We start from the raw sequence: 22,879 nt of genomic DNA, 5'->3' as shown, positions 1-22,879 counted from the left end.
TGTTACAGGGTGAATAATACAGACAAAAATCTCTACTATCATTTTATTGTTGTTCAGTTGCTCAGTGGTGTCTGATTTTGCGACACCGTGGACTGCAGCATTCCTGGCTACCATGCCCTTCACTTTTGTATAAGTTTTGCTCAAACTCTTATACATTGAATCGATGATGCCATCCAACCATCTCATCCTCTGTTGTCCCCTTCTCCTCTTGCCCTCAGTCTTTCCCAGCATCAGGCTCTTTTCCAAAGAGTCATCTTTGTTATAGCTTTTCTTCCATTTTAGTAAGTTAAAGGAGGAAAACAGAATAAACACATTAAAGAGGGCATTAAAAAAGATAGAGTAGTTGTTCTTCAAAGAATTAAAGTGAAGTGATATGACAAGTGATGGGGTCAGTTTTTGCTAATCATTTTTTTCCCCCTTTTAAAATTGATAATGCAATTTGAATAGCTACTAAATTGAAAAGTTGCAAAAGAGGAGCTTTCACTCCTTCTCATTCCTGTACCCAGTCTACCTATTTTCCCTTCCTTGAGTCAACCCATATTACTGATAATGTGTATGTCCTAGAAATTTGTATGTGTAATTTGTATATCTGTACTATATACTTTATAGCCAAGCCTCAAATTGTTTCCAATCTTTGCTATTAATTTAATTTATGTACAAGCACAGGAACATTTGTCTATACTACTTGGTTCATTATAGGCTCTTATTCAAGGAGACCATAAGACATATATTATTATTTCCACTTAGGGGAGTATCCAATAGAATGTATTGGGGTTAAACTTTCTTACAGACCAGATGCGATCGCAAAATTCTTATTATCCTATGGGGAGTGTGCTTAGGCCAGACACAGCATGGCTAATATTCTCATAAAATAGTGACCTTGCTCTTGTCACATCCCATAACAGTCCCATAACATGGCAAGGCATGTGCACACCTTTGTGCAGTAGTGGAAATTCCTTGGCCAGGGAATTGGCCTTGTTAGAAAGGGGCCCCTCCAGGTCTCAGCAGCTGGTATCAGTCTTTTCCTTGTTAAGGGGACTCAGACCTGTCTTCACATGTAGTACTATTGCCTGACTGAGGGAAGAAGGGAAAGGGGATACCAGAAATGTGATTATGAGGCTCCATCTGCTGGTGACTCTTAGTGTCAGACTTAAAACAATGTATTCAGATTCTTTTCTTTCTCATTTCTTCCACTTTGCAGTCTTTGCTCATGTAACTTATTTAGAAAAAAACTCTTAGTAGATTCATCCCCATTCTTCATTGCTGACTGCAAAAATGGTGATCTTGGAATGGAATGGCAATAAGATAATTCTTTGAGGCCCCCTCAGCTTTTCTTGGTCTTTAAACCAGTCTCATCTGGCTCTTCTGGAAATTAACAGTAATTTAGTAATAGACATATGTAGTCATTTAAGAAAGTTATGAAATTATGTCAGAGAGTAGCACAGCCAGACATTAGTTAAAACAGTGAAAACAGATTTTATTTAGGTAATTATGGACAGTAGGGGAAAGAGCTAAGCTCTGCTCCAATTTGTTTGTAAGTGCTTAGGGTGTGTGGGGGTGCTCAGTAGAGTGAAAGTGAAAGTGTTGGTCTCTCAGTCCTGTGTGATTCTTTGTGACCGCATGGGCGGTAGCCCCGCAGGCGCCTCTGTCCATGGGATTCTTTAGGCAAGAATACTGGAATGGGTTGCCATTTCCGTCTCCAGGGGATCTTCCTGATGTACCAGCTCAGTAGAGTTGGTCAGTGGAAATGCACTTAGGCCACCTGTTTGTTAGCTGGCAGTTATCAAAGTTAGGATTCCATCCTGTCACAAAGACGGTCATAGAGGCCCTGTGCTTCCTGATGATTACATTTCAAAGGGGAAATTCCCTGCCAGTTCAGTGGTTAGGACTCCATGCTTTCATTGCTAAGGGTATGGGTTTAATCCCTGGTCAGGGAAATAAGATCTCACAAGCCACATGGTGCAGCCAAAAAAAAAAAAAAAAAGCACACCATAACAAACCCAAAATACATTTCAAAAGAATAACACTCAGGTCCTTGAGAGAAAAACTTCTGAATTGTAAGAGATACTGATACATGTTCACAACTGTAAGCTGTTTTTAATAAGTGCCTTAAAAAAAAGGAAGGTCAGAGGCATTGTTATGAGTTGCTAGAACAAATAGCAAAATTTCCTGGCAGCATTTTAAGTTTTCTCAGTCAAACATTTAAAAAAAAAATACTTATTTTTAATTGATTGATGATTGGCCTACAATATTGGTTTGATTTCTGTCATGCATCAACTTGAATTCACCTTAGGTGTACATATGTTGCCTCCTTCTTGAATCTCCCTCATGTCTCCCACCCATTTCCACCCCTCTAAGTTGTTACAGAGCCTCAGTTTGAGTTCCTTGAGTCATACAGCAAATTCCCATTGGTTATCTATTTACATACGTTAGTGTATATGCATCCATGCTGCTGCTGCTGCTGCTGCTAAGTCACTTTAGTCGTGTCCGACTCTGTGCGACCCCATAGACGGCAGCCCACCAGGCTCCCCCGTCCCTGGGATTCTCCAGGCAAGAACACTGGAGTGGGTTGCCATTTCCTTCTCCAGTGCATGAAAGTGATAAGTGAAAGTGAAGTCGCTCGTTGTGTCTGACTCTTAGTGACCCCATGGACTACAGCCTACCAGGCTCGTCCATCCATGGGATTTTCCAGGCAAGAGTACTGGAGTGGGTTCCCATTGCCTTCTCTGATGCATCCATGCTACTCTTTCCATTTATCTCACCCTCTTCCTCTTCTCCCCCACTCTTGTCCGTAAATCTGTTCTCTATGTCTGCATCTCCATCGCTGCTCTGTGAACGAGTTTGTTAGTACCATCCTTCTAGATTCCATATACATGCATTAATACAATATTTGTTTTTTTTTTTCTTTCTGATTTACTTTGTATAATAGGCTCTAGGTTCATCCACCTCATTAGAACTGACTCAAATGTGTTTCTTTTTATGGCTAAGTAGTATTCCATTGTATATATGTACTGCAGCTTCTTTATCCATTCATCTGTTGATATACCTCTAGGTTCAGGCATTCATTTTAATGAGAAGCTGGGATCATCCTAAGATACGGCTTTATGCTACTATAAACCATGGTAGAGTTTGGTCACATTTTTTAGGGCAGGGTTTGGATGGAGTTATGTGCCACGAATAGGCCCTCTTATTCCTATTTTATAGGTGAAGAAACCTAAGTACAGAAAAAACTTAGTAACTCACACAGGTTCATGATAGCTAATAAAGGGTAAAGCTGAGGTTTGAACTAGAACTTCGACCTCTAAACACTGTGTTATATTGTCTGAGGAGGCTGTGGGGAAACAAAAATATTTAATTTTTGTCATTAAAGAGCTCGTAGTCCAGTGGAAGGGGACAAACAGAACAAATAGTGCAGTGTTAAAAATGTATATTCAGCTATCTCCTTCTTGTCTAATGATGACTCCAGAAACTTTCTTTCTAACCCTATTTCTTCTCCTTTGCCACTTTATATTTTCACCTGCCAGCTAGACATTGGAACTGTGTATCTCACCAGTAATTCAAATGTATGATATCCTAAATCTGACTTACCACTTCCCCTTACTGATCTGCTCTTCCTGACCCTCTTCTGACTTTGCAGTCAGAATTGGGAATGATATTACTGTAGCCTCTCTGTCACTCACTCTGTCCTGTTAGTAAAGTCAAAGTGAAAGTAATAGGCACTCAGTCCGATCTCACTCTTTGTGACTCCGTGGACTGTAGCCCACCAGGCTCCTCTGTCCGTGGAATTCTCCAGACAAGAATACTGAAATGGGTAGACATTCCCTTCTCCAGGGGATCTTCCTGACCCAGGGATTGAACCCAGGTCTCCTGCAAGATTCTTTACTGTCTGAGCCACCAGTCCGATTCTTCTCTTCCTCATGTCTGAGTAGTCATCACAGCCTATTGAGTAGTCATCACAGCCTAAAAAAAACTTATCTTTTGCCCTCTCTCCCTGTTTGCCTTTTCCTTTTTTCTACAGCCTTTACCCTGGATGAGACACAGCATTTCTACTTCTTAAACTGGATTATTGCAAGCCCTCTTGCCTCTCATTTCCCTATTGTGCTGTCCAGCTCGCCTATTTTACTGGCCTTACCTCCTGTCTCATGTGCTACATGTATTATTTAAGCTGGATTACTGCCGTTTTTTCAGTAGTCTCAACATTTTTATTCTGTATATAAAAACTAATAGAGTTTTGACTCTTTAAGAGCCACTTTGAAATTATTTTATTTAAGTTCATAAGTTTATTTTGTTTGCTAGCTTTGAAGGCTTTCAAGTGGGTGGAGAGTGGAATTGGTGGGTCAGCCAGCATTCGCTCTTCTAAAAAATTATGTCGCTACTCAGTGTCTTTGCCAGACACATCCATTTCTGTTTTTAGCTTCTGTTCTTTATTGCCTCTCTGGATCCCTTCCCTTCCGTATGACTGTGTAATCTTCTTGTCCTATGATACTCATCTCAAGTCCCCTTCTGTTTTGAAGTTCTCCCAAACTTTTCCAGTTAACATCAATCTTATCTTTTTTGTCTCTATATCACTCTTAAAGAACATTAACACTTAATTACCTAAAGATATGTCATATTCTTTCATTGTTTAATGTTTGTTTGTTTTCCTCAACTAACTTATAAACCTGTGTTGAAAGCATAAACAATGTATTGAATTTGTATGCTGTAGAGTGCTGAGTCCTTAAGTAGGCATGTGTGTGTTCACTCATCATTTGTTTACCCCTTTAACAAACTTTTATTGAGCACCTGCTGTGTGTTGGCATTTCTGTTCTCCTGGAGTTTACATCCTGATGGAGGAATTAAGCCAACAAATTAAACATCACAAATTTTGTTAAATTCTGTATTTATTTTGCTATAAAACAGGCTTCTGTAATAAAGCATGATGCAGGGAGCTGATTTGGATAGTGTGAAGACCTTTTGGGGAAAGCACTCAGGAACTACTTACTGATTGACATATCTTTAAAAAGTGAAAACATAATTCTATGGTTTCTTATACCTGTTATTTTGACAGTTATAGATACCAAATATTTAACATACAGAGTTTATAAAAATAATAAAATAAACACCTAAACCACCACCTAGCTTAAATACTTTTAATACTTCTGTGTGTCCCTTTCATATTGTAGTTCTCTCTTCTCCCCTGAAATAACTTCTCTCCTGTACTTTGTATTTATTATTTCCTTGCTTTTATGCTATATATGTATTTCTGAACAACATATGGCTTACTTTTGAATCTTGAACTTTATATAATGGAATCATACTGTATATTCTACTGTGAATTTTTTGTTTTGTTTCTTTTTTTTTCCTTTCCTAATATTGATGAAGGTAAAAGAGGAGAGTGAAAAAGCTGGCTTAAAACTCAACATTCAAAAAACTAAGATCATGGCATCCAGTCCCTTCACTTCATGGCAAATAGATGGGAAAAAAGTGGAAACAGTGACAGCTTTTATTTTCTTGGGCTCCAAAATCACTGCACATGGTGACTGTAGCCATGAAATTGGAAGACACTTGCTCCTTGGAAGGAAAGCTATAACAAACCTAGACAGCATATTCAAAAGCAGAGACATCACTTTGCTGACAAAGGTCCATAAAATCAAAGCTATGGTTTTTCCAGTAGTCATGTATGGATGTGAGAGTTGGAACACAAAGAAGGCTGAGTGCCAAAGAATTGATGCTTTTGGATTGTGATGCTGGAAACACTGTTTAGAGTCCTTTGGACAGCAAGGAGATCAAACCAGTCAATCCTAAGGGAAATCAGCCCTGACTATTGAAAGAACTGATGCTGAAGCTGAAACTCCAGTACTTTGGCCACCTGATGGAAAGAGCTGACTCATTGGAAAAGAACCTGATGCTGGGAAAGATTGAGGGCAGGAAGAGAAGGGGGCAGCAGAGGATGAGACGGTTGGATGGCATTACTGACTCAGTGGACATGAGTTTGAGCAAACGCCAGGAGAAAGTAAAGGACAGGGAAGCCTGGTGTGCTGCAGTCCATGAAGCTGCAAAGAGTAGGATACGACTTAGTGACTGAACAACAATAACAAGAACATGTGAGATTTGTCTGGTGCATTTTACTTATGACTTCATAAATAAAGAGATTGGATATGGGAAAACAGCCCACTTAATAGCACTAAAGCACTGACTGTTTTGTAGAACCTACCAGGGATGCTGTTAGATGTTTTTGCTTCTTTGTTACCTTCTTAAATATTCCTTTGTTGTCCATGCATCTGTTTGTTCTCACTTCTCTTGGTTGGTGAAAAGTATAGTAGGTGTTTAAAAATTGTCACATAGAAACATTTATAAAGTATAAAATACATGAACAGTATTATAACTATCCCTTTCTGATTCCTAAGATTGACATTTTGTCCTTTCTTTTTTTCCCCAGGATTGTCATGGATAGCAACCACCAAAGTAATTACAAACTCAGTAAAACTGAGAAGAAACTCTTAAGGAAACAAATTAAAGCCAGGCATACTTTGCTGAGACATGAAGGCATTGAGACAGTATCTTATGCTACTCAGGTAACCTAGAACTATTATTATAATTTGAATTTAAATGTATTGTCATGTTATTGTGTTCTAAGTAGCACTGTTAATAATTGCTCAGAGAAGAAGTTCCATCATGTGTTACAATCTCTGTTAAATGTGTGTGTGTATATATATATATATATATATATATATATATATATATATGATAGGAGCTTCTAACTTTCTGTTTTGGGACATAGCCTAGTATAGTTTGAATTTCCATTGATTGTGTTGTTTGAACTAGAGGAAACTGCAATTCTGCATTAATAACAATAACACCATATATCTATTTACAGTTTATAAAGCATACTTATATTCATTATTATATTTAATTTCCTAGAAGTCATTATGAGATAGGTGAGAAAACTAAGGTTCTGAGAGGTTGTGATATGTCCATTGATATAAGGTGCTGAGTTGAAATCTAAAGCTAGATCTTTTGTACCCTAATGCAGTCTTCTTTCTTCTATTCCTAACTTCATCTCTATTATAAAGTATTTTGATTATATGCTGTGAAACATTTTTTATTTATCAGATTTTATTTATAAAACCTTTTTATTATCTGATGGGCAATGATTAAATGATATATATGTATGTATGTATACACACACACACACACACAACTCTTCCTGGGCTATGAATGAGGAGAAGTTAGCTTAACTCTTAGCTTCTCCACTTATTTGTACATGAGCAGTACCCTTTGACCTCAGCTTTCTTCATTTGTAAGGACATACTATTACATACCTTTTTATTACATTGGGTTGTTAGATTCTAAAGAGAACATGTGTATGATAGTACTTCCTAGTCATTGAAATACCATATGAGTATAAAGTATTCTTATGCTATTTGTTCTGATTGTAAAGATATAGGATAAGGATAGTAAGGGAACTTACTACTGAGGGCCAAAGACATACAGTTTAGAAGGTGAAGCTGAGATCAAAACTTAGATCTCTTGATTCTCAGACTAGTACTCTTCTGTCACTCTTGTTCTGTCTTCTGTGCTGCATCGCAGTTTAGGAATGAGTGGAGCTTTAGTATTAGCCCTGCTTAGATTTCCTTACATATTAGTAGCTTCAGGCTCACCCACCCATGGTGTCCTTGCACAGTGTGCCTCACGCCCAGGTTCCTGTACTGTTCCCTCATGGTCACGGGCCTCCAGGTACTCCTGCTCCCTCTGCCTGTGCTGATGATGCTGGGTGGCTCGTGGGCTCCACAACCGATGAAATACAGTTTAATGTAATTAGGTAAGCTGCTTGTGGTGTGAGATGTGTTCCTGTGGCCTGGTTCTGCAGTGGAGAGCAGGAGCGCCAAGATGGGGCTGATAAGAAATGTGCTTTGCAGATGCAAAATCCTTATCAAACACTAAGCACTGAAGAAACAGTTGTAAGACATCATCTAAAAACCAGCCTAGTGGAGGACTTTTCCTTTCCTGAAGAAGACCTTCGATAAAAGCACACACACACACACAAATTAATAACTTCAGATAATTTAAACCAAATCCCACAAAAAAGGATGGAGTAGATAATAGATTAGAATTAATATATATGCACACACTTACTGCCAAGAGCCACTGTGGCTGTGAGGCTTTCAGAAGATTAATGACATACTCTATTTTCATCAATTCTCAAGCATAACTGGCTTTTTTTCCCCTTACAGGGGTTGTGTAGAAAAGTAGTAAGAAAAGAAATGGGTTCGTTTGCTGCCTCTGAAACTTGTTTCTGGTTGAGATGAACTTCTGTTTTAGATCTTTAGAAGTTTTAACCTCATCTTCATGGCTCCCAAAGTGTCATTTTATTTGGACTTGATTATTTTTTTCCTCTCAGTACTTTTTAAGGAAGAGAAAACATTTGTAGAAGGACTTCCAATTATATGTTATATATCTAGAGGAGAACAAATGCTTTTTTTACTATATGTCATAAATATAGATATCTTTGTGGACTTCCCAGTGGTAATAGTGGTAAAGAACCCGCCTGCCCGTACAGGAGTCTTAAGAGACGTAGGTTTGATCCCTGGGTCAGAAGATCCCTTGGAGGAGGCATGGCAATCCACTCCAGTGATCTTGCCTAGAGAACCTGTGGACAGAGGAGCCTGGCAGGCTTCAGTCCTTAGGGTTGCACAGAGTCACACACGACTAAAGCAACTTAGCACGCATGCACGTAGGTATCTTTGTACAATGTTATAGAGATTGTTAGGTTTTTCTAGAGCCATGGTCCTCAACCTATCAGGACTGAGATAACTTTAAAAAAATCTGAATTCTTTTCTTCATATTACTGGAAAAATTGCTTGACTGAACAACTGTTTATTAAAGTAAGCGTTAATTGTATAGCCCACATGTAATAGTAAGTAAGTTCCTCCCTTCCTTCCCGCATTGCACTTGTTTTTGTGTGGTTTGACTTTAGCATTGCCCACAAATCACTTGGACAGCATTTCTGAGTACTGCTACTCCTCAGGTCACCTCTCACTGTCTTCCCCAATTCCTAGGTAGGGCTATGGATCCTTGTCAGTTACAAAACTTGTATGTCCTTAGATTTGGGAATACTGGAAATATTTTTGTATTATGGCTACATATGACCAAAGCTATTCTGGTACTTTAATTTATAATCTCACTTAATGAGTCCAGGATAAACCATCTGAGACTAAATTTTATACCATATTTTATAGTATTGTATTAGTATGGTTGTTGTGTGTATGTGTGTGTATACTTACATGTTCTTTTGTCATTAAGTCCTGTTCAGCTCTTTTGAAACCCCATGGATGGTAGTCTGCCAGGCTCCTCTGTCCATGGGATTTCCCAGGCAAGAATACTGGAGTGGGTTGACATTTCCTTCTCCAGGGCACCTTCCCCACCCAGGGATCAAACCTGTTTCTCCTGCACTGCGGGTGGATTCTTTACCACTGAGCCACCGTACATATAAACTATTGGCTGCCCCATAACAGAGCAGAGTTTTACTTATTATCCAATTTTATAATAATTTCTTTTATATTCTTTTAAAACAAGGTTCTAGATATGAACCTTCTCATTTTATACATATGAAACTGATACATTATGTTCTAAACTCCAGCTTCATATAAATCAAGTGTTGGCAGACTACTGTCTTCAGGTCAAATCTGACTTGTTAGCTAAGAAAGAGTTTTACAATTTAAGGGTTGTTAAAAAATTACAACTAAATAGAGACTTAGTAGATGCTGAAGAGATCAAGAAGAGATGGAAAGAATACACAGAAGAATTGTACAAAAAAGATCTTGATGAACTGGATAAGTATGATAGTGTGATCAGTTACCCAGAGCCCAGGGCCAGATATTCTGGAGTGTGAAGTCAAGTGGGCCTTACTTAGGAAGCACTGCTGTTAAGAAAGCTAGTGGATGCGATGGAATTCTAGTAGCTGTTCACAACCCCAAAGGATGATGCTGTCAAAGTGCTGCACTCAATATATCAGCACATCTAGAAGACACAGCAGTGGCTACAGGACTGGAAAAGGTCAATCCTCATTCCAGTCCCCAAGAAGGGTAGTACTAAAGAATGTTCAAACCGTCAGACAGTTGCACTCATCTCCCATGCTAGTAAGGTTATGCTTAAAATGTTGCACACTGGGCTTCAGCAATACACGAACCAAGAACTTCCAGATGACCTACCTGGGTTTAGAAAGGGCATAGTAACCAGAGATCAAATTGCCAACACTCGCCTGATAATAGAGAAAGCAAGGGAATTCCAGAAAAACATCTATCTCTGTTTCATCAACTATACTAAACCCTTTGACTGTGTGAATCATAACAAATTGTGGAAAGCTCTCAAAGAGATGGGAATACCAGACACATTTAACCTGTCTCCTGAGAAACCTTTCTGTGGGTCATGAAGCAACAGTTAGAACCCTGTACAGAACAACTGATTGGTTCAGAATTAAGAAAGTATGACAGGGCTGTCTGCTGTCACCCTGTTTATTTAACCTGTACGCTGAGCACATTATGAGAAATGCCAGGCTGGATGAGTTATAAGCTAGAATCAAGATAGGCGGGAGAAGCATCAACAATCTCAGTTACGTGGATGATACCACTCTAGTGGCAAAAAGTGAAGAGGCACTAAAGAACCTCTTGATCAACCTCTTGATAAGGGTGAAGAAGGAGAGTGAAATAGCTAGCTTAAAACTAAATATTAATAATAAGATCACGGCATCCTGCCCTATTACTGCATGGAAAATAGAAGGGGAAAAGGTGGAAGTAGTGACAGATTTCCTTCTCTTGGGCTCTAAAATCACTGCAGATGGTAACTGCAGCCAAGAAATCAGAAGATGATTGCTTCTTGGCTGGAAAACTATGACAAACCTAGACAGTATATTGAAATGCAGACACATTACTCTGCTGACAAAAGGTTTGTAATAGTCAAGGCTGTGGTCTCCCCAGTGGTCATGCACAGTTGTGAGAGCTGGACTGTAAAGAAGGCAGAACATCAAAGAATTGATGCCTGCAAACTATGGTGCTAGAGAAGACTCCTGAAAGTCCCTTGGATGGCAAGGAGATCAAACCAGTTAATCTTAAGGGAAATCAACCCTGAATACACTTTGGAAGAACTGATGCTGAAGCTGAAGCTCCAGTATTTTGGTCAACTGGTGCAAACAGCCGACTCATTAGAAAAGTCCCTGATGCTGGGAAAAGATTGAGGGCAGAAGAAGAGGGTGTCGGAGAATGAGATGGCTGGATGTCAACACTGATGCAATGGACATGAACTTGGGCAAACTTCAGGAGATGATGAGGGACAGGGAGACCTGGCATGCTGCAGTCCCTGGGGTTGCAAAGAGTTGGACACAACTGGATGACTGAACAACAAAAAATAATTAATGGAACTATGTGACAGAGCCTTGTATGATCTGTGAAACCTAGAATATTTACTCTCTGGCATTTTTCAGAAAAGCTTTGCCAGTGTCTGGTGTAAATGATGAAACTGACGTGGGTAGGCCATTAGTTGTTTACTTTTGTTATGCTTCAGAATTTCAAGATCTTAACATGGTGAAGAATGTTTTTAAGTATAGAGACTATGAGGCTTCAAGCATCAGGATAAAAATAGGAGACCTCTTCCCCACCAAATTCCTTGAGTAAAGTTGAACAGGATTGCAAATGACAAGGAAGTAAGCATGATATTTTCAAAGAAAAAAATTTAATTGCAAAATGACTGGATAATCCAGATACAGGAAACTTTTCCTAATTCGTATTCAATAGAACTCGTAGTTGTTTTTTTCTTTGAGCCAGTACCTTTACCTTTAGTTTTTAGTAAACATTGTATAATGGTTATATCCAAAAGTATAGATTCTGGAAACTGACAGAAGTAAATTTGAAATTCAACCCCAAACAATTACTACCTTAACCTCATTTTCTGATTTTTAGTTTCTTTCCATATGAAGTGGGGCTAATATTACCCACTTTGTAGGATTATTGTGAGGGCTTCTCGGGTTGTGCTAGTGATGAATCTACCTGCCAATGAAGGAGTTGCAGGGATGCAGGTTCAGTCCCTTGATTGGGAAGATCCCCTGAAGTAGGAAATGGCAAATTGCTCCAGTATTCTTGCCTGGAAAACTCCATGGACAGAAGAGCTTGGTGGGCTACAGTCTGTGGGGCCACAAAGAGTCAGATGTGACTGAGCACATACAAGATTGTTGTGAAGATTGTTTTAATGAAGATTGAGTATAAAAATATATAGCACAGTGTCTAGCCAAAAAGCAAGATTTATGTAAATCCTCGTTTCTTCTCCTCTCTACCTCTTCTTTCTGTTTCATTATGTTAAATTTATGAACAGTGAAAGTTATCTTTTAATTTGTGTTTATGGTCACTAAAAGGCTATTTAAAAATCAGTATCATTTACAATATTTTATTTTAAAATGTTATTTAAAAATAACAGGTTGATATCAACTGCTCATATTACTTTCTTTTTTTGTCTTTTTAGAGTCTGATTGTTGCCAATGGTGGTTTGGGTAATCAAGTGAGTAGGAACCAACTGCTTCCGGTTTTAGAGAAATGTGGATTGGTGGATGCTCTCTTAATGCCACCTAATAAACCCTACTCATGTGTAAGATACAAAACTGTAGAAGAATCCAAGAAAGCCTATGATACTCTTAATGGTAAAGAAATAGTAGATGATTTAGGACAAAAGATCATCCTGTACTTGAATTTTGTGGAAAAAGGTATATCAGACAGGTATCTTTTTAAAAATGTTTTTGCTTTTGTGTGAGTTTTCTTTCATATCTAAGTCGAAAGTTTTAGTTATTGTGAAACAAAATAGGACATCCCATTTTGGGGTTAAGCAAACCCCTCTTTTTTTTAACATTCTTTAAACGCCTAGTTTTGTATAGGTATGGGACTAGTAGTTGAAGGGAGATGATTGAGATACAGTTAATTATTTCTGAGGAGCTGGTCCCACCAAGCTAACAATATCTTTATTATATATGTTATTTATTTTGGAACCCTGCTGTCTAATTGTGTTTTTCAGTATTTATTCTTAAGGGTTCAGATTTATTTTACAATGTCTACCTAGAAGCTTTCAATTAATCACTTAGGAATTAATTGTGATCCAAATGATTGTGTGCCAAGGTTCACGATTATGGAGGAATAGCTTTAGCCACCAAAGATGCATGAAGCTTTATAGTGGTGATAGTCAGTTGAACTTTCTGTGTTGGTAGAAATATGTTTATATTTTATATCTGTGTTGTCCAGCATGATTCTGTGGATTTTAAAATTTGATTTTATTTAAATAAATTCAATTAACTAATTTAAATAAAAGTTTGACAGACTGCTTTACAAAATTGCTGTAGGGGTTATTCCATCTTTTCACCACTGACCCATGGAAATGAGATATATTGAGATGAACTTTGATGTTTAAACATCTCATCTCCTGCTATTATATTCATTTGCTACCTGTTTAGGCAGTTAAACAGTTTTGTCTAGATAAGCTGTGGGTAAGTAAGTGAGTATATGTCAAAATGATGTTTTTTAAAATAAGACTCAAAGGAAACTTTAAATAACTCCATTAAAGATATGTTTTATAAGTTATAATTCTCAGTTTCTATATGTACTTAATTTTAAATCTGACTTAAGCTTTCAGATTTTGCAAAGCAGATTGTTTTCATATTTTGTTTTTGTGGTCAGTTTTTAAAAATTATATGGTTTAAGAATAAATCTTAATCAGAGAATATTATCATTGGGTTTTCCTCCAGCATGTTGAACAGTGTAAGAAATTGCATGAAATGAATTTTGGAATGGTTTTTATTTGAAATCCTATATTAGATCCAGAGACTTTCTTTTTTTTTAATTGAAGTATAGTTGACTTACAATGTTGTATTAGTTTCTGGTATATAGCGAGGTGATTCAGTTATATATATATGTGATATATTTTACACTATGGTTTATATGGGATATTGAATATAGTTTCCTGTGCTACACAGTAGGACCTTGTTGTGTATCCATTTTATATGCAGTAGCTTGCATCTGCTAACCCCAAACTCACAAACCATGCCTCTCCTACCTCCCTGCCCTTGGCAAGCAACCAAAAATCTGCTCCCTATATCTGTAAATCTGTTTCTGTTTTGTAAATAAGATCATATGTGTCATATTTTAGATTCCACATGTAAGTGATATCATATGGTATTTGTCTCTCTCTTTCTCACTTACCTTAGTATGATAATCTCTGTTTCGATCCATGTTGCTACAGGTGGCATTCTTTCATTTTTTTATGGCTGAGTAGTATTCCATTATATATATATGTGTGTGTGTGTGTGTACACATACATTTTCTTTATCCATTCATCTGTCCATGGGCATTTATGTTTCTTCCATGTCTTGGCTGTTGTAAATAATGCTACTGGGAACATTGGTGTGTGTGTATCTTTTTGAATTATAGTTTTGTCCAGATGTATGCCCAGGAGTGGAATTGCTGGGTCATATAGCAACTCTAGATTTTTGAGAAACCACCATACTGTTATTTCACATTTTTCTATTACTTGACCATAGAAGTAAAAATGAATATTTAAATTTTATAGTAAGTATTTAGAATCTGGTTTGTTTATGGAGGGGCATACTGTAGATATGAGAAAACTTTCTTAGATTTAAAAAGTGGCCTGATCGTGTTCAAACAAAATACTTAAGTAAATACTGTTGTATTTGCTATTGGTAATTGCAGTGGATAAAATGTACCATGATTTTTATCTCAGCCTTAATTTTTGTATTTTTAATATGTTGTGTGCTGGGCTTTGGCAGCACACATACTGACGTGTTATATGCCTTTCAACATTATGATTTCTAAAAATGAGGCTTAGAATGTTGACTGAAAAAACCAGTCACAACCTAGAAATTGACAGTTATGTTTTATTTGGTGGGAATGTTTAGGACTTCAAGCCCAGGAGACAGCATCTCAAGTAGTCCTGAGAAACTGCTTTGAGGCAGTGGGGGAAGCAGTCAAGTTATGTAGGAGTTTGCAATACAGTGGGGCAGGTAGTCTCAATGTCAAAGATTACTGTTAATTAGGGAAAATCATATATCTTTCAAGTTAAGGAATTTAACACTTTTCTAAGTTTAGAAATATGCAAGCGTCTGGGTATACTGAAATAATTTCTTCCATGTGAACCTCACCTATGTGGGGCCAGAATCCTGTTTCTTGACTTGAAAAAAAATTTAACTATTTTAATTGAAGAATAATTAACTTTACAGTATTGTGATGGTTTTTGCCATTCATCGACATGAGTCAGCTACAGGTGCACATATGTCTGCCAATCCTGAACCCCCCACTCATCTCCCTCCCTACCCCATCTCTCTGGGTTGTCCCAGAGCACTGACTGACTTTGGGTGCTCTGCTCCATGCATTGAACTTGCATGGTCATCTATTTTACATATGGTAATATACATGTTTCAGTGCTATTCTCCCAAATTATCCCACTTTCACCTTCTCCCACAGAGTCCAAAAGTCTGTTCTTTACATCTGTGTCTCTTTTGCTGCCTTGTATATAGGATTGTTATTACCATCTTTGTAAATTCCATATATATGTGTTATTATACTGAATTGGTGTTTCTCTTTCTCACTTACTTCACTCTGTATGATAGATTCCAGTTTATCCACCTCATTAGAACTGACTCAAATGTCTTCCCTTTTATAGTTGCATAATATTCCATTGTGTTTATGTACCACAATTTCCATGCATCTGCCAATGGACACCTTGGTTGTTTTCATGTCCTGCCTATTGTAAACAGTGCTGCAGTGAACATTGGGGTACATGTGTCTCTTTCAATTCTGGTTTCCTTGGTGTACATGCCCAGCAGTGGGATTGCTGGGTCATATGACAGTTCTATTTGCAGTGTTATAAGAAATCTCCATATGGTTCTCCATAATGGCTGTACCAGTGTGCATTCCCACCAACAGTGTAAGAGGGTTCCCTTTACTCCACACCCTCTCCAACACTTATTGTTTGTAGACATTTTGTTGGTGGCCATTCTGACTGGCATGAGATGATACCTCATGATGGTTTTGATTTGCATTTCTCTAATAACGAGTGATGTTGAGCATCTTTTCACGTGTTTATTAGCCATCTGTATGTCTTCTTTGGAGAAATGTCTGTTTAGTTATTTGGCCATTTTTTGATTGGATTATTTGTTTTTCTGGTATTGAGTTGCATGGGCTGCTTGTATATTTTGGAGATTAATTCTTTGTCAGTTGTTTCATTTGCTGTTATTTTCTTGTGAAGACTGCCTTTTCACATTGCTTATAGTTTCCTTTGTTTGCAAAAGCTTTTAAGTTTAATTAGGTTCCATTTGTTTATTTTTGTTTTTATTTCCATTACTCTGGGAGTTGGGACATAGAGGATCTTCCTGTGGTTTAAGTGTTCTGTCTATATTTTCCACTAAAATTTTATAGTTTCTGGTGTTACATTTAGATCTTTAATCCATTTTGAAGTTATTTTTGTGTATGGTGTTCCAAAGTGTTCTAGTTTCATTCTTTTACACATGGTTGACCAATTTTCCCAGCACCACTTGCTAGAGAGACTGTCTTTTATCAATTGTATGTTTTTGCCTCCTTTGTCAAAAATATAAGGTGTCCAGAGGTGCATGGATGTATCTCTGGGCTTTCTATTTTGTTCCATTGATCTATATTTCTGTCTTTGTGCCAATACCATACTGTGTTGATGACTGTAGCTTTGTAATATAGTCTGAATTCAGGCAGGTTGATTCCTCCAGTTCCATTCTTCTTTCTCAAGATTGCTTTGGCTCTTTGAGGTTTTTTTTGTTTCCATACAAATTGTGAAATTATTTGTTCTAGTTCTGTTGAAAATACCATTGGTAGCTTTATAGGAATTGCATTGAATCTATAGATTGCTTTGGGTAGTGTAGTTATTTTCACTACATTGATTCTTCCAATCATGAACATGGTATATTTCTCCATCTATTTGTGTCATCTTTGATTTCTTTCATCATTGTTTTATAGTTTTCTATATATAGGTCTTTTGTTTCTTCAGGTAAATTTATTCCTAAGTATTTTATTCTTTTCATTGCAATGGTGAATGGGATTGTTTCCTTAATTTCTCTTTCTGTTTTTTCATTGTTAGTGTATAGGAATTCAAGTGATATCTGTGTATTAATTTTATATCCTGCAACTTTACTATATTCATTGATTAACTCTAGTAATTTTCTGGTGGTATCTTTCGGGTTTTCTATATAGAGGATCATGTCATTTGCAAACAGTGAGAGTTTCACTTCTTTTCCAATTTGGATTCCTTCTATTTCTTCTTCTCTGATTGCTGTGGCTAGGCCTTCCAAAACTGTTGAAAAGTAGTTGTGAGAGTTGGCACCCTTTTTTCCTCATTTTAGAGAAAATCCTTGTAGTTTTTCACCAGAGGATAATGTTCTCTGTGGGTTTGTCATATGTGGTTTTCATTATGTTGAGGTATGCTCCTTCTATTCCTGCTTTCTGCAGAGTTTTTTTTTTTTTTTTTTTAATCATAAATGGGTTTCTCTGCATCTGTTGAAATAATCATATGGTTTTTATCTTTAATTTTGTTAATGTGGTGTATGACATTGATTTGTGAATATTGAAGACTCCTTGCATCTCTGAAACAAAGCCCGCTTGGTCATGATGTATGATCTTTTAAATATGTTGGTGGATTCTATTTGGTAGAGTTTTGTTGAGGATTTTTGCATCTATGTTCATCAGTGATATTAGCTTGGAGTTTGCTTCTATTTTTTTGTGTGTGGCATCTTTGTCTGGTTTTAGTATTAGAGTGATGGTGGCCTCATAGAATGAGTTTGGGAGTTTACCTTCCTCTCCAATATTCTGGAAGAGTTTGAGTAGGATAGGTATTAGCTCTTTACATTTTTGGTAGAATTCACCTGTGAAGCCATCTGGTCCTAGGCTTTTGTTTGTTGGAAGATTTTTGATTACAGTTTCTATTTCCGTGCTTGTAATTGGTCTGTTCAGATTTTCTATTTCTTCCTGGTTCAGTTATGGAAGGTTATACTTTTCTAAGACTTTTGTCCATTTCTTCCAAGTTGTCCATTTTATTCACATATAGTTGATCATAGTAGTCTCTTATGATCTCTTGTATTTCTGTGTTGTCTGTTGTGATATCTCCATTTTTATTTCTAATTCTGTTGATTTGATTCTTCTTCCTTTTTTCATTGATGAGTCTGGCTTGTCTATTTTGTTTATTTTGTTTAACGGTTTGTCTATTTTGTTTATATTCTCAAAGAACCAGCTTTTAGTTTTGTTTATCTTTATTATAGTCCATTTCTTTTTCATTTATTTCTGCTCTGATTTTTATGATTTCTTTCCTTCTACTAACTTTGGGTTTTATTGTTGTTGTTTTCTAGTTGCTTATGTGTAAAGTTAGGTTGTTTATTTGATGTTTCTCTTGTTTCTTGAGGTAGGCTTGTATTGCTATGAACTTCCCTCTTAGCATTGCTTTTATTGAATCCCATAGGTTTTGGATTGTTATGTTTTCATTATAATTTGTTTCTATGCATATTTTGATTTCCTTTTTGACTTCTTCTATGATCTGTTGGTTATTCAGAAGCATGTTGTTTAGCTTCCTTATGTTTGTGTTTTTTATAGTTTTTTTTTCCTGTAGTTATTATCTAATGTTACTGCATTGTGATCAGAAAGGATGCTTGAAACAATTTCAAGTTTTTAAAATTTACCAAGGCTAGATTTTAGGCCTAGGATATGATCTATCCTGGAGAATGTTCCGTGTGCACTTGAGAAAAAGGCAAAATCCATTGTTTTGGGGCAAAATGCCCTGTAGATATCAGTTAGGTCTAACTGGTCCATTGCATAGTTTGAAGCTTGTGTTTCCTTGCTAATTTTCTGTTTGGCTGATCTATCCATAGGTGTAAATGGGGTATTAAATTCCCCCACTATTATTGTGTTGCTGTTAATTTCCCCTTTCATACTTGTTAGCATTTGCCTTACATTATTGAAGTGCTCCTGTGTTTGGTGCATATATATTTATAATTGTTATATCTTTTTCTTGGATTAGTCCCTTGATCATTATGTAGTGTCCTTCTTTGTTCCTTGTCATGGTTTTTATTTCAAAGTCTATTTTATCTAATATGAGTATTGCTACTCTTGCTTTCTTTTGGTCTCCATTTGCATGAAATGTCATCTTCCAGCCTCTCACTTTCAATCTGTATGTGTGCCTAGGTTTGATGTGGGTCTCTTGTCGACAGCATATCTAGGGGTTTTGTTTTGTATCCATTTGGCTAGTCTTTGTCTTTTGGTTGGAGCATTTAACCCATTTATGTATAAGGTAAATTATTGATAAGTATGATACCATTACCATTTACTTTGTTATTTTGGGTTCATTTTTATAAACCTCTGTGTTTTCTGTCTAGAGAAGATTCTTTAGCATTTGTTGAAGAGCTGGTTTGGTAGTGCTGAATTCTCTCAGCTTTTGCTTGTCTTTAAAGCTTTTGAATTCTCCTTCATATCTGAATGAGATCCATGCTGGGTAGAGTAATCTTGGTTGTAGGTTTTTCTCTTTCATCACTTTAAATATGCCCTGCCATTCCCTTCTAATCAGAAGAGTTTCTTTTGAAAGATCAGCTGTTATCCTTATGGGGATCCCCTTGTGTATGATTTATTGCTTCTCCCTTGCTGCTTTTAATATTTAGTCTTTGTGTATAATTTTTGTTAGTTTGATTAATATGTGTCTTGTGGTGTTTTGCCTTGGGTTCATCCTGTTTGGGATTCTCTGAGTTTTTTGGACTTGGTTGGCTATTTCCTTCCCCATTTTAGGGAAGTTTTCAACCATTATCTCCTCAAGTGCTTTCTCATGCCCTTTCTTTTTGTCTTCTTCTTCTTCTGGGACATGTATGATTCAGCTGTTGGGGCGTTTAACATTGTCCCAGTGGTCTCTGAGGTTGTCCTCATTTCTTTTTATTTTTCCCTCTCTTCTTAATTTATTTCCACCATTCTATCTTCCACCTCACTATTCCTCTCTTCTGTCTCAGTTATTCTGCTGTTGGTTTCCTCCAGAGTGTTTTTAATCTTAGTTATTGCATTGTTCGTTATTGATTGACTCTTCTTTGTTTCTTCTAGATCCTTGTTAAACATTTCTTGCATCTTCTCGATCCTTGTCTCGTTTATTTATCTGTAACTCCATTTTGTTTACAAAACTTCGGATCATCTTTAATTATCCCGAGTTCTTCTTCAGATAGACTCCCTGTTTACCTGTTTTGTGTTTGGTTTGGTGGGTTTTTATCATGTTTCTTCACCTGCTGGAGATTTCTGTGTTTTCATTTTGCTTAGCTTGCTGTGTTTGGGGTGCCCTTTCTGTAGTCTGGAAGGTTGTGGTTCCTCTTAATTGTGGAGTCTGCTCACTGTGGGTGGGGTTGGACCAGCAGCTTGTCAAGGTTTCTTGGGTGGGGGAACCTGTGTCTGTATTCTGGTGGTTGGAGCTGGATCTCTTCTCTCCAGAGTGCCATGAGATGTTCAGTAGTAGTTTTGGGTTGTCTATGGGTTTGGTATAGCTCTGGGCTGCCCATCTTTTAATGTTCAGGGTTGTGTGCCTATTTTGCTGGAGAATTAGTGTGGTGTCTTGAACTGAAACTTGCTGGCTTTTGGTGGAGCTTGGTTTCAGTGTAGGTATGGAGTCTTTAAGGTGGGCTCTTGTCTATTAATGTTCCCTGAGTCAGGAATTCTCTGATGTTCTAAAGTTCTGGAGTTGAGCCTCCTGCCTCTGGGTTTTGTTCCCAATCTTACTGTAGCCTCACGACTTCTCCATCCATACAGCATAGAAGATAAAACCCCCAGGTTAGTGGTGAAACAACTCTGAACAGCCAGAAACACACAGAGAGTTTCACAGAGTTGTAGAGAGAAAAGAGGAGGGAGATAGAGGTGACAAGGAGGAGAAAAGGGAAGAGACAAAAGTGGAGAGAGAAGTCAAGCCAGTAATAAAGTCCCTAAGTCCTCTCCACAGCTAAGAATACCCAGAGAAATTCACAGTTATATAGAGAAGAGAAAAGGGAGGAGGGTGATAGAGGTGACCAGGAGGAGAAAAGGGAAGAGTCAAAAAGGGAGAGAGCTATCAAGCCAGTAATCAAATCCCTGAGTGAAAATGGATATTGAAGATTAGATTCTTAAAGATAGAAAATTAATAATAAATATCAAAAAGCAAAGATTAAAAACTTAGACTAGAGGTTAAACTCCCAAAGATCCAATATAGAAAATATAAAATTGATCACAAAAATTAAAAAGATATTTTTTATCTTTTTATGGAATTTGTTTTTTAAAAAATAGTTTCTTTTTTTTTTAGAAAGGTGACAGTAGGCTATAAAAATGAAAGTTAAAGGAGTAATAAAGAATTCAAGTTTTCAAAAATTGAAAAGTGATAATAGTAAAAATACATGTAGGGATTTCTGTGGAGCTGTTGTGGGCAATGTGGGTTCAGTTCTGTGTCAGATTGTGTTCTGGCTTGTACTTGTTCTCCAGGTCTATAGCTGCCCCCAAAATACACAGTATCAGCATTAACGTCAGGGTTTTAATTTGTTGCACCTGTCACTTCCAGGGTGGCTACCCCTTCTTTGTTTATTTTGGCTTGCTCTGTTTGCAGGTATCTTCAGTGTCTTAATTTCTGCCTTGACATGAGGGGGCGAAGATGGCCACTTATTTTGGCTCACTTGTTCAGTTGTGCTGTGGAGAGGGAGGAACATTGCAAACAAATACTGCTGGCATGTGTGGGCAATGCTCACAATGGATGGACCACCCTGGGTTTGCCACAGCCCAAGGCGGAGTGTACTTTCCGGGTCCACAGTGCTCAGGCTCAGGGTGCTCCGTGAGCGTCCTGTCCCAAGTGGATCCTGTGTTTTGTGCACTTCACAAGTCTAAGCCTCTCAGGTTCCTGGGTGCCCCACAAAGGCACAGGCCCAGATGGGGTGTCTGTTTAGTGCTCATCCCAGGTCCAAGCTGCTCAAGCGACCAGTGCTTGGCGAGCCCACGGTCCCAGGTGGGCCATGCATCTTACCCACCTCCCTAGTCCCTGCTGCTTGGTTTCCTGTGTGTGCCACGAGGGCCTAGTCCCACGTGTCCCGTGTGTCTCCTCTGGGAAGCTGATCTCAGGCTGTGACTCTCCTGGTGGATGTGGACCTTCCAGGATCCCAGGAAGATGTGGTTAGCTGGCAGCCTGTTTACAGCTTGGTGGAAGATGCAGTCTCTTGGGCCAACATTGCAGTGGCCCCTTGCCTTGCGACTCTGTCTCACACCTGCCTCTCTGCCTCCGGGGAGGGAGGGCTTCAAATAGCAGCTAGCTTCCTCTCCTTTGGTATTTGCTAGGATGCAGATGCAGTCTTTTGTTCTGTGAGTGCGCCAGGTGTTACCACGTGGCGTTAGAGCCTTTTGTAGGAAACATCCTTTTTTTTTTTTTCATCTCTCTGGCGATCCCATAGTTTTGGTTGCTATGTCAAATTAGCCTACTCAGATTGTTCGCAGGTCATCCAAACCTGGTTATTTATTCTAAGGACTGATGATCCAGCCTGTGCCTCCCTGCCCAGCCCCCACTCACTGGTGGCAGATGTGAGTATCTGAGCCACTTCTCCACTGGTAGTTGTGGTTAGGCGTGTATTCTGTGGTTTTTCTTTTTTTTTTTTTTCCAGTTATGCTGGTGGCTGAGACTCCACAGCTCCCCACTGACAGCCTGTTAAAGTATTTCCTATTGTGTGGAAGCTTTTCCTCCTTCATGACTCCCTCCCTGGGACAGGTCTCCATCTCTAAATCTTTTATCTTTGTTTTCATCTTTTATCTTTTGTCCTACCTCCTTGTGAAGACATTGGGCTACCTTTATGAGTGTCTGGTGTCCTTTGCCA

At 38.0% G+C, this 22,879-nt stretch overlaps 1 protein-coding gene across 3 annotated transcripts in view; it reads left to right on the top strand.

Moving 5' to 3' along the window:
• Positions 1 to 22,879, top strand: part of ALKBH8 (alkB homolog 8, tRNA methyltransferase) — a 124,315-nt gene that overhangs the window by 1,181 nt on the left and 100,255 nt on the right. For 2 of the 3 annotated variants that reach the window (XM_061440212.1, XM_061440209.1), the window contains exons 2-3: positions 6,419 to 6,554; positions 12,490 to 12,727. In XM_061440212.1, coding sequence (XP_061296196.1) covers positions 6,419 to 6,554; positions 12,490 to 12,727 — 374 coding nt within the window. The remainder of the gene's footprint in view (positions 1 to 6,418; positions 6,555 to 12,489; positions 12,728 to 22,879) is intronic. The other variant, XM_061440210.1, reaches the window with a different exon arrangement.

This window comes from Bos javanicus, chromosome 15 (genome assembly GCF_032452875.1).
Source record: "Bos javanicus breed banteng chromosome 15, ARS-OSU_banteng_1.0, whole genome shotgun sequence".
Classification (NCBI taxonomy): Eukaryota; Metazoa; Chordata; class Mammalia; order Artiodactyla; family Bovidae; genus Bos; species Bos javanicus.
This window is presented reverse-complemented; position numbering and strand designations above follow the sequence as displayed.